The sequence below is a fragment of the Oryzias latipes genome, chromosome 6 (genome assembly GCF_002234675.1).
Source record: "Oryzias latipes chromosome 6, ASM223467v1".
Taxonomy (NCBI): Eukaryota; Metazoa; Chordata; class Actinopteri; order Beloniformes; family Adrianichthyidae; genus Oryzias; species Oryzias latipes.
This window is the reverse complement of record NC_019864.2, coordinates 23,315,652-23,328,071: the sequence shown is the minus strand read 5'-3', so window position 1 is coordinate 23,328,071 and position 12,420 is coordinate 23,315,652. Positions and strand designations below refer to the sequence as shown.

Sequence of the window (12,420 nt, the reverse complement as noted above, 5' to 3'; positions counted from 1 at the left end):
TCCAAAAACCTGTCGTTTTCTAGGATATAGTTTCTGCAGAACAGCAGGAGTTCATCAGCAATTCATCTCCGAGTTGTGGGCAGGACTATTGGGGAAGCGTGTTTCTACGTCCCAAAGAAGATCTTATTCCAACAGCATTTTTTTGTCTGCTCCCGATTCACAATAATTTGAACAATGAAGTAATCTGAAATTCAATTTTAAGCTTAATTTTCTTAATATAAGTCCTCTATTAGAAAAAAAATCAATGTAAAAAACACAATTTCAATCTGAGTGGGTCTTTAACGATTTCAAACATTCCTGAAGAAAACTTTAAAAAAAAAAAAACTTTTTTTATGTAAGGATATATTCCACTGAGAATAGCAAAAGCGAGTTTTGCATTTACATTGCGTCAAAATCAGAACAAAAAAAGGAGCAAAGTGGATCTAACATGTCAGATATAAACTCAAGATAGGATCCTGTACATGGGTCTGATGTCGTAATCACATGGCTTGTCACTTCTTGATATGATCAGCATATTTTCATTTAATTTTGATATGACAAAATGATGGGTTTTCATTTACGCGTAACCCTTGTGCTATCCTAGGCACGTTAATGTTGGGAGTTGGGTCATCTAGACCCACTAGACGGTGCTCTGAACCTTTTTTCTTCAATGATTTGTGATCTTCACTGGTGTCCATGGATTACATGAAATCTTTCCACCTTTGTCATGGTAGGGAGAACACGTCAAAGGAGGGTCATATAAGATGGCACTAGGGTTAAACTGAACTAATTCCCAATAATTTCATGACAAAAAGACTAAATATCGTTGCAGTAAGAAAAATTAAGTATGTTTAAAAAGTACTATACGTTAACCCTTGTGCTATCCTATGACCCCACCCTTAGATTGACGTGTTCTCCCTACCATGACAAAGGTGGATAAGGGTGAAGAGGATTTCATGTAATCCATTGACACCAGAGAGGATGACCAATCATTGAAGAAAAAAGGTTCAGCGCACTGTCTAGTGGGTCTAGATGACCCAACTCTCAATGTTAAAGTGCCTAGGTGTCAAGGTTAAATGCACAAAATCCTGTAGAAGTTCTTTTATCTAATCAAAACGACTTGTTTCTTTTGAGAGTTTATTGTACTGCAAGCAAACACAGGGAAACCTAAAATTCTGAACCACATTTCTTTACAGTTTAGTGATTTACGTCATGCAGTCTCCGAATCATCTGCTCTTTGTCCAAATGATTCTGCACAGCGGCCCTGCTGCACTCACAGCTACATGTAACAAGCAAGCTGCTTGAACCATAGATGTACTGACAGACATGATAGTGTATAGCGCCACCTGGTGGGTGAAAAAATAACTAATACTAAACAGTCTAAAAAAAATACAGGAACATCAAATATATTACAAAAGAGCAGCAACAAATATTTGACGTAAATGTACAATTTGCATACAAAATAAGGGTAACGGTGGTAAGACAACAAAAACAGGAAGAACTTTGGTTTTCTCACTTCAGCTTTCTTTTGATATTCAGTATTAACCAAACAAACATTTTTTTGGAAACAGTATTCTAGAATAAACAGTAAGTTTGCTTTGATAGGAACATTTTTTTTATTTTACAAATGTAATACTCAGAATAGAACACTTGCCAGCAGAAACTGTAAAATACATTTGATGAACTTGGGGTATTGCTCTATGTTATTCATAGACTCTGTGATAAAATCAGTTTTTGCCAGAAAATTGAGTTAATATGCCATTTTTGCATTTTTTCCCCTTACTTTTTCATACTTTAAAGTTACAATATGTTGTCTTAAGACATTTTTAGAATCCAGAAACAAAGGGAATTTCTTAAAATAATAAAAGTTCATGCAGTCCAAAAATATCTTAATATTGAAAATTAAACACTTTGAAGCTGTTGTGTGAATCGCACTTGCGGAATACATTCTGTGGAAACTGCAGGAGCACAGTTGGAATTCAGCACTTTCAATCGAGTCAAAGCACAAAGCTGGTGTTTATTATTATTATCAGAAAACCTCTGACTATTTATCTGGGTTCTAGAAGATGGTATGTATAAATAAAGCAGAATGGCAAAGCTTGATTTAGATTTGAGCTCTAAACTCCCTATAAACCAGAATTCAACCACCTTTAATGTCATCTGGTTGGTGTGTCACAATGCAACTACAATCAATGTTAGTTCAAAGATAAACCCCTAAACCCTAAACAGAGATAACCCTAACCCCTTAGGAGTGAATATATACGAAATACACGCAGGCGTGTGGCCCTGCGTTTATTTCGCTTTTGCCCTGAAGCAGCGGGAATTAGTCTAGCAACCCTTGTGACCCTGCAAAAGACACAGTAAGAAAAGAAAATGGATGGAGCCCCAACTTTGGCAAATAAATACAACCAAACACTAGATGGCAGTTTAAACTATGCCTCTACTTCTCTTCTTAGAGCTGATGCAGCTGACAGCATTAAAATTTTAAAACTGTGGATCCAGACATTAGAGCTCTATAAGCTCTGAAAGCACATCAAGCCAAAATACTGGCTTTGTGGTCTTGAACTAGATTAGAGGATTCAAATCTTCAAGCATGAAACTTCAAACCTGCAGACCTGCAGAAGTCTTTGATATGAAGAAATCAAAATGACCTTTGATTGGAATTCTTTTGGGTCACGTTTTTGGGTGAAAATTGTGGGACACTGTGAGACCAGCACCACCTCTTGAAACAAACTTAGGACTCTCGAGCTTCAAGTGTCTGGAAAAAAGAAAAAGAAAAGCAGTCAAAAAGATGACAACCAGATTTGAGAATAAGGTGCGTGCAGCTGAGGCTCACCATCTGTCTGAGGGCCCACATGGAGGCATATTCCATATGTTCCCTCTTTTTGCGGATCCAGTAGGGCTCATCTGGAATCACTACTGCTATGATGAACTTCACCAAGAACAGGACGTGCTGAAAACACAAAACAATGGTATCACACTTAGAATGACCGTGATTGCACATGGCTCTTTGTCTCCACCTCCTACCTCCACGATGACGGCCATCAAGAGGAGGTTGCCGCCGCTCAACCCGTTCTCCTGCCCCCACACCTGCACGTGTGGCGACAGCAGCAGCAGCCAGCAGTTGGACACAACAGAGGCAAAGCTCAAGATCTCAAAGGCAATCTGAAACACAGAACGTTTTCCTGTGAAGTGGTATTGTGAAACCATTTTTGTTGTTGTTGTTGTGTTCAGTGCTGACCTGCCAGACGCCCATGTTAGCCACAGGGGGGTAGAAGGGTTTGCGGAAGAGTTTGCAAATCTTATAAGCGTCTGATCGGATCTCTGTCACGTTGTTAAGGAGAAGCAGAACGGCAGTCAGAGGAAACACGCAGGAGAAAAGACTTAAATACCCAAACTGCACCAGGAGCTCAATGTATTCTGCAAACAGTCCCTGTGAGGAGAAAGGTAAACTATCAGGTTTTTTTTTAATTCTTTTCTGGTCAGATACACGGTTTGCTAAACTTTTATCTCACAGGAAAAGGAGGCAGGGATCTTTGGTTCCTGAATTTGTCTTCTTGTGGGTCATCTTCTTTCTCATTCCTCCGGGGGGCGCTAATGAATCTGTCCACCAGGAAAGGTATAACCACCTCTGTTACCTGATTCACCAGCTGGGTCACGATCAGCAGAGATGCCAGTCGCTTTAGGAAGACAAAAAAAAGGATTGTTACTCAGTGGCTCTGTTAACCCTTGTGCTATCCTAGCCACTTTATTATTGGGAGTTGGGTCATCTAGACCCAGTAACCCAGTAGACAGTGCGCTGAACCTTTTTTCTTCAATGATTTGTGATCTTCACTGGTGTCCATGGATTACATGAAATCTTTCCACCTTTATCCACCTTTGTCATGGTAGGGAGAACACGTCAATGTAAGGGTGGGGTCATAGGATAGCACAAGGGTTACATAGGCTGCTTTGTAGCTTTCACATCTTTTAATCAGAAACGAGTTACATCTCGGACCCTGCAGGCCTCGCAGAGCATTTTCAAATGTAAATGTAAAGTAAAAAATAGTAAAACTATGTACACAAGTCCACTCTGGTAAGGTAAGGTAAGTCTGTAAAAACATGAACAATCTCCGCGGCCCTGAGGCTCTCTGGGAGGCTGTTCCAAAGGAGAGGTCCATAAAAACTGAAAGAGGCCTCGCCGAATGTTTAAGTTCTAACCAAAGAATAACCAATAGTTCTTTTGGTATCTGTTGCAGTTGAAGTTTTGATATTCTTATTCTGGGAAGACCAAAGAGCAGGATATTACAATAATAAATAGATATTATAATTATCTGCTGGAAATAAAAACATGCATTAGCACCTCTTTGCTGGCAAGAGAGAGAAATGGGCGGACTCTGGCAATATTGTTAAGATGATAAAATCCTGTCTTTGTGATATTTTTAATTTGTGGAATAAAATTCATCTCAGAGTCAAAAATAACACCCAGGTTTCTCACACACTGAGAAGTTTTTTAACTTTTTAGTTTAGAAAAAACAATCTCTCTCTTGTCCTCAGATGCGATCACTAAGATGATTTTGTCCTGGTGGAGCTGTAAGAAATTCTCTGCCATCCATGACATCACATCTAAAATGCATTTAAGAGCATGTTGACTGGCTCTTTGTCATCAGGAGACACAGCAATGTAGAGCTGTGTGTCATCAGCATAGCTGTGAAAACAAACGCCATGCCTCATGCTCCCCCAAGTGGCAGCATATATAGATTAAAAAGTAGTGGGCCTAAATTTGACGTAAATTTTGATGTAGAATTATTCTTTTAGCAAGTTTTACACTAATGTCTCCCAGACTACTGTAAAAGATATCTTTTAACACCCATTATTTCATGCAGTGAAACTTTCTAGAAGTTGCTAAAGTGTTACCTTTCGAAGAAGAGACACGTCCTGCTTGAAGAAGGCAATGTGGAAGAGCACTGCAAAGTTGTTGAAGAAGGTAAACTAAAGGGACGAGAGGGGAGAAGATTGGACATGAAACTCCACACTAAGTGCCTAAGGAGGAACCTGGTGAAGGAGAGGAACTCACCACCAAGACTTTGGCTGTCAGGTGGTTCTCAAAGGCTGACTCCTCCCTGTGGTTCTCTAAAGGGACACGAAAAGAAGTCATCTGAGTGCTTCTCACATTATTCTGCTTTCCTTAGAAGGGATTGGGTTTTATAACTACTTATTGCTTTATCGTAATCCACGAGTATATCTTTGACCATGCAAACTAGCATAAAGATCAACCCTCCTTACCAAATTCCGTCAGGGCTTGTGCCACGTTTCTGTAAACGTTCCCCAGCATGTTTGTGTAGACGATATGGAGCACTGAGGGAATGTAGAGGAACGTCTGGGAAAGGTAGGAGTCCCAGTCTTTGTGCAGCTGCTTAACTTGAGCTTCCCCCCAGTAAAAGCACATCATGCCCACAACCACCAGCCCTACAGGGGGCAGTGTAGCACGTGTTAAAACACTCTTTTTTTCTCTTTCAATTCCATAATTGTCTGCCATGTTTTTGCACCTTACCCAGAAACAGCCCCACCACTGGGACGGACACGAGCAACATTCGTAGGTCTCTTTGCCACTCAGAGAAGAGCAGCTCCACACGTCCTGTCACAGGGTTGACTCCCAGTTTGCCATGGAAACTGGGGCGGGGCTCTGCAAAGCGCTCTGCGAGTTGCAGGGTCCCCCAGCGGTACGACAGAGTGGCACTGCGGCGCTTCCATAGCTCCATCACCACCGTTGACCAGAGCATGCTGAACACTGCCTGGATCATGTGACCGCTGACCATCAGACCCGAGTCAACCTGGATGTCCGGAGACTGAGACTTGGAGACCGACTCCACCATCTCCTTCTGGACCTCACCTGTTTTTACAAAGCACTGCTTTGAATAAAATCAGTTAAACAAGTAGGTTTTGCAGCAAAAAAATACTAAATTTGCCACTTGGAATTGAGTTTTTTTGGTACAGTTTCAGGTTTATGGTGGAAATATTGGGATATGATAACTGTCTCAAGAGTTACAGATGCACTACATCTCCCAGCAACCCCAGCGTGCTGTTTCTGAGTGCTGCACAGCTGAATCTAATTCGCCAAATCACTAACACCATAAGCACTGCACTTAGCCTCACTCAATGTGAAGTAATGTTGTTACCACTCTGCCTGCATGGCAGAATGTTTTATCCAGATCTGGTCTTCAAATTATAATTTATCCACATTTTTCATCAAAATAAAAAAGCTGATTTAGAGAATAACACCAGAGAACCAGATACGACCCCAGAGAAACTGGCTGGGAGCTTCTGCTTCCTTTCGACTTGTGTTTTCCTTTTTGTCCAAAATGAAAACATTAAAACCCAGTTTGACTCTTGCTTTGTTTTGGAGGACAGAATAATTAGTTGTGCATTGAGAGAAATGTACCTGAGAAGTATGCGATGGACAGACCCAAAATTGCTGGTGGGAGCAGAGACCAGGTGTAGAAATCGAGAAAGCTGAAGTAGAAAGCCACTGAGTTCCCAAAATACTCATTCACAGAGTCTGGAGAAATAAACAGTATAGTAAATCAGAGCTCATATAATGAAAAAAACTGTTTGTGCGGCTTATCACCCACCAAGTGGCTGGGAGAGCTGATTCCCCAGGTACCAGGCTTCCTTGAGCTGCTTCAGTTTTTCCGAATTGTGGAGAGGAAACATGTCCACGATCACACCGGCTGAACAGAGCTTCTGCCCTGCAGGACATTCAGGCTTATCAGGTCAAAATAGAAAAAAACACAGCAAAAAACTGGGATACAAACAAAATAATTTCTGCAATGAGCAAGGATAAATAACAAATGTACTTTTTTTTCCATCTAATTAAGACGAAGGTTTTTCTGACAGCTGTTTTGATGTCTATGGCACTTAAAAACGTACAAATCTTTAAAAAAATTGTCCTTATTCACGCAAATAACATTTTACTGCATATATTAAATAGCAAATAACCAATTTTTTGGTTACAAGTGGCAGCTTTCTGCATTAAGGGTAAATTTATCCAAACAAGTCCTTCTATTTTGGTGTAATAGTAACTTTCAAAACACACGGCCTCAATAGAAGTGTAAAATGAGAAATTGAATAGAAATTACACCAATTTTTGAGGAGTCTCCATTTTTACAGACTCCAAAATTACCCAAAAAGACCAGCTGATGGGGGCACAAACTGAAAATCGAGTCACAAGGTCAATTTTTCTGAGGACCATATTGAGAACGTTTAACCCTTGTGCTATCCTAGGCACTTTGACATTGGGAGTTGGGTCATCTAGACCCAGTAGACAGTGCTCTGAACCTTTTTTCTTCAATCATTTGTGAACCTCACTGGTGTCCATGGATTACATGAAATCTTTCCAGCTTTATCCACCTTTGTCATGGTAGGGAGAACACGTCAATGCAAGGGTGGGGTCATCTAAGATAGCACAAGGGTTAAACCACAATGCACAGTTTTACCCTTTTCATGTTTTCATGCAAGCACAGAAGAAATGCTAACTCTTGTCCAAATGTTGCTTGATGTCGCTGATGCCTCCCTGTGTCAGATGGCTGATTTATGATTGGTCAGTTCAGCTAGAACAGAGATTTCAACCCTTTGGTGGAGGATGAAGTCCTATGCTTGCAAATGTCTGGTAGAATTGGTAGCTCGTCTTCATCAACAATAGTAATGTTTCCCAACAGGAACAAAGATTTTGCATGATTCACGAAAAAAAAAATTTAAGGGACAAAGTCATATCTGAGTTCTTGTTAAGATGAGTTTTAAAATATGGGACATTTTTAGGAACATCAATAAGTATTTAGGTGGACTCAAATTAAACACGTATTAATCTGCAGCCAGCACACAGAGAAGTTACTGAACTACATTGTTTTAATTTAGTTTGTGTGACTTGGGCCTTTTATAAAGTAACATTCAGCATCTGAAGTCACGTGTGTCCGGCTAACACGGGTAGATTGTCCTCCTCCTACTTTATCAGTGGATGATTCAGGAGCATGTGGGCTCTGAAGCTACTCACAGATGTTGTCGCGGTTATGCAGGGTGTATTTGTCAGGAAGACCTGGGATCCTCAGGTCCTTCTGGGCTCGCAGCCCTTCAAGCTCGTATTTTACGATGTACTCCCGCTCTGCCAGAGTCAGAAACGCCTCCATGTTGTCTGTCACACATACGAACAAAGGCATGAATGTGCTGCCTCATGAAAATGAAAATAATATAAGGATTACGAAGCAGAATGATTAGTTTACTTGAATTTCTGAAGTTGTCTCTGTCATTGTAGGAGAAGGCCTCCATCTCTCCGGTGTGGTAAGTCTTACAAAGGCCTAGCTCCTCTGTGGCTCGCAGCAACGTGCAACGGGGAGCTGACACCACGATGATGCTGCTTTGTGCGTCTTCACCTGGGTGGGCCAATAATCCAGCACCTGGAAATACAGAGTACGCAAATGATGATTTCATAATTTTGAAATACTTCATCCATCAATTTAAACCGCTGCAATGAGGAGGTGATCTAAAAACCTAAAAGTTAATGTTTTAAAAACTCTAGATGAAAATTAAAAAGTTAGAAACATTCAGGATTTTTTTCATCTGCAAATGTTTTTCTTTCAAAAAGGAAACATTTCACAATCAACTGATTCTTGGATTTTTTTTTTTTTTTTTGTGAGGACGAAACCTCTGCCTCACCTCCATCTTTTTGCTGGGCACCTATCAATCTGATGAGCCACCGCTTCGTCTCTGGGCCGACCTTCCCTCCCAGCTTCACCAGAACCAGCGGCTCGACCTGCTTGGACTCGCAGCAGGGGCAGCTTGCTTTGGTCCAGTCTCCTTTAGCTGGGGTGGAACTCAGTTTGCTCAGAGTTTTTCCTTCTTTAGCATCGCTGTCCTGCTGTTTTAAAAATCCCAATCGGCCTCCAGCTGCACCTTCATCGTCCCCTGCCTTCATCATGATGAGACTGCAAAACAAATGATCAAAATGGTCAAAAGACAAATACAACCACCATTTCCATTTTCCACACCATACCAGAATAAACCCAACAAAATAAAATTAACACTACAGGACTTTCCAATGTCGATGCGATTTTAGCAGCAAAACCTAAAAATGTGGGATTCTTTTATTAGTCTGCCCCGACTCTCGGCTGGATCCTGACCCCCCCTGTCTCTTCTCTGATGCTCTCATGCCTGTTATTGACCCCTGCCGGCCTGACCCTGATTTAGCTTTGTGGACTTTTAGCTGGGCTAATAAACCTGCTGGATTTGGAACCAGCAGTCGGCCTGTTCTTGTGACAGTTCCTGAGATAAAAAAATTACAGTTCTTCATATCATCTTCAGATCGCTAGGTCTGCAGAGTCTATCATCCACCTCTAGAGCTGTTCTTGAATATTGTGCAATGTGAATTTTTACTATCTACATCATGGTAGAATGACGGGTATGCATTGACAATAGTCTTCTTAGTATCTTCGCTTACTGAAAACAAGCAAACCGCATGAAAACAGCTGCTGCTTTTCCTCTGAGTTCCTACACAAAAATGTGATTTTCACATACAGTTTTGTGACTTATAGTTGCTTAATTATTAAATGATCAATAACAGCTTAATTTGCGTACAGTTAGCATCCATCATGGTCAAATCAATGGCAACAAGTTCAATTCTTCTAGTAAAAGTTAGAATAAAAAACACAATTCAGGATATGTTTGTTGTATCACTGTTATCAACACTTTCACTTTTTTATTCTTAAAAAAAAAGCTGTTTTGATCGTTTTGCTATTAAAAAGCCTTCAAACTGATGCTGCTTTAATGTTTCTCTTTCATCCATCTTTGCCTATTTGAATAGTCAGACGACTGTTATAGCACCTTTATTCCTGTCAGTATTTGCATCCTTTGCTATGTTACCAGAGTCAACGTGGAGCCTTCACTTTAGATGTCAGAACAAACACACAGCAGCTGAAGCCTGGTGATCAGATTAACAGCCTTCCTCCACTCTCGAGGAAACTGTCATTATTGCTAGTTCAAGAGCAAGTTCAAACCAAACTCTTTGCTGCATTGAAATCAGACTACAAGACAGACATACAAGCAGAAGTGGAGAACAGAAAGTGAGACAGAGCAGGGTGGGAACGGAGAGAAACCTTAAAATGCAAAACAATCTGGAATACCAAGCTGGCAGGGTTCTGATGATGAAGTTCTGGTCTCCAGGTCTCGGTCAGGCTCCCTCCAAACCTCTGACTGGCTGCACACAGAAGAGAAGAGCAATAAAAGGAAAAAGCTCAGATGAATCTCCCAGAAAGAGAACCAGGAACCACGCCACACTCTCACTGACTGCATACCTACCCAACCTTGCTGAGCGGGCCCTCCCAGCCTTCCCTCTGTCTGGACAGAAATTTGTGTGTGTGTGTATTTGTACATTCAAAGAATGCAGATCAACTTCCCAGAGGCTGCAGGGTGTGGAGGCTTGTTTGGCCTTTTGTGAAGCTCCTCCCTGCAGCCACCTCCCTGTCACATTGCTGCCTCTGCAGCTCCGGGTCCTACTGCACCACTGTGTGTGTGTGTGTGAGTCTGCCCTCCGTCAGAGAGCACACACAGCATGAGTTCAGTGAGAAACCTCATGAAGCCGCTGCAGAGCAAGGGCTGGTGGAAGCAAACAGACACAGGAAAGTGAAAATAAAACTCAGGAAATGCATATCAGTCAGTCAACCTCCGGTAAAAACAGAGGTATTAGTAACCCTTAGTAAAAGATTTTGAATAACAAGTATCTGAAGATATGCTGCTGTTATATTGATGCTCAGAACACATAAGAACAAAACTAATTAGAAAAAAAGAGATTTTTTTAAATATTTTGATTCATTAAAATTAATAAAAAATAAAAAAGCAAGGGCAGTTTTCACTTTTGTTAAAGACAATGACAAAACCTTTAGTATTCATGTGTTTTCTTAAATCGTAGTTAATTGTATGTCTTTGTTGTGCTGTCCTCTCTTTATTTAGTGATGTAACTAAGTAGTTTGTTCTAAATGTTGTTTCTATGTTTTATATTTATGTTCATGTGTTCTTTTGTTGACATTTGTAAAGTCCAATTAAAAAAAAAAAACTAGAGAAGCCAGATTGAGATGATTTGAACATGTTTGAAAGGAGGGACATCGATTATGACAGTAAAAGGATGCTGAGTTTGAAACCACTGTTAGATGGTGAAAGGTGAATTGCTGTGGTGACCCCTAAGGGGAGCAGTGAAAAGGCAAAGAAGGAGACAGTGAAGTCTTCTTCTGAGCAGACTTTCAGGCCCTACAAAAGCCTACCAAACCAGGAGGTCGGGTCCTTTGACCCAGGAAGTGAAACTGAAAAAGGTAAGACACAAGTCAGCAAGACATACTATGAAAAGACTGGAACAGCTTTGGATGTAGAATTCAGTGGGAAAAGGTTTGGACCCTGCCACAAAAGTATTTCATCACCAATAAAATCAGAGAAATTTCTTTCAAAATTCTTCACAAATTTTATCCAGTGAAACATTTCTTTACTAAGTTTAAAAAAGATCTTTACATAAACTGTTCATTCTGTCATTCCTCACCAGAAACTGTGCCTCATCTTTTTTGGTTTTGCTCTTTCACTCAACTATTTTGGAAAGATGTGATACATTTTATAAGAACTCATCTATGTGAAGATTATAGCTTATTTTACGAGCATATTATTTTTGGATATTTTACACAAGGAAGACTTAATGCAGAAAAAGTATATGTAGTTAATTTACTTATAATTATGGCTAAATATTTTATTCACAAGTGTAAATATGCCAACAAAAAACCAGTGTTTTATGTTTTTCAGAAAGAAATGGTATTGTATGTGAACAGTATTAAATCTTCCACTAACAAAAAAGCTGTCAGAAAAGTTGAAACATGGTCTCTCCTGAAACTTTAACAGATTCCTTTGCCTTATTATTTTTGTTTTATTTTTGCATAACCTCTTTTACATGGTTATTATTATGGTTTTTTGTTCATTCTCATGGCGAATGTGAAGATTGTATTTTGCACACAGTGGAGTCTTGTGTTTGGTATTTTGTATGTGCAATATATTGTTATTAAAGTTTATTTAAAAAAATACTATGAAAAGACTATGTTGTTTTTTTCTTTTTTTTTTTTACCAAAAAATTTCTTGTTTGCAAAAGTATTGACCCAATCTGATAAATATCACTTTAACATTAAACTAAAAAGTGGATTTACAGTTTTTTTTTTGTTTCTTCTGAGTGACATAACAGTGCTGTAAGCAAGGACCCAAAACGAAACAAAACAAAAATTAAACAAAATGTTACACAACTGCTTAACTACAATCATTGAGAAGGTAAATATGAACCACTATTGTGGTATTAACAACATTGTAGTTGTACTTGAAACATGTGAACAGCATTTTGTTTTGCTTGAACAAAGTTCCCTCTGTGGACCTGTTTAACTATTGTATTTG

General features: G+C 39.8%; 1 protein-coding gene across 1 annotated transcript; it reads right to left on the bottom strand.

Moving 5' to 3' along the window:
- Nucleotides 1-1,102: 1,102 nt before the first annotated feature.
- Nucleotides 1,103-11,039, bottom strand: LOC101160554 (anoctamin-10). The gene is made up of 16 exons (XM_011476311.3): nucleotides 10,306-11,039; nucleotides 10,131-10,204; nucleotides 8,668-8,936; nucleotides 8,235-8,408; nucleotides 8,009-8,146; nucleotides 6,591-6,707; nucleotides 6,401-6,517; nucleotides 5,513-5,851; nucleotides 5,245-5,427; nucleotides 5,036-5,091; nucleotides 4,876-4,950; nucleotides 3,495-3,659; nucleotides 3,221-3,412; nucleotides 3,007-3,144; nucleotides 2,816-2,932; nucleotides 1,103-2,737 (listed from the first exon to the last, which is right to left on the bottom strand). The coding sequence occupies exons 3-16, from the start codon at nucleotides 8,927-8,929 to the stop codon at nucleotides 2,714-2,716; spliced, it is 2,097 nt and encodes a 698-aa protein (XP_011474613.1). The 5' UTR covers nucleotides 8,930-8,936; nucleotides 10,131-10,204; nucleotides 10,306-11,039; the 3' UTR covers nucleotides 1,103-2,713.
- Nucleotides 11,040-12,420: the final 1,381 nt, after the last annotated feature.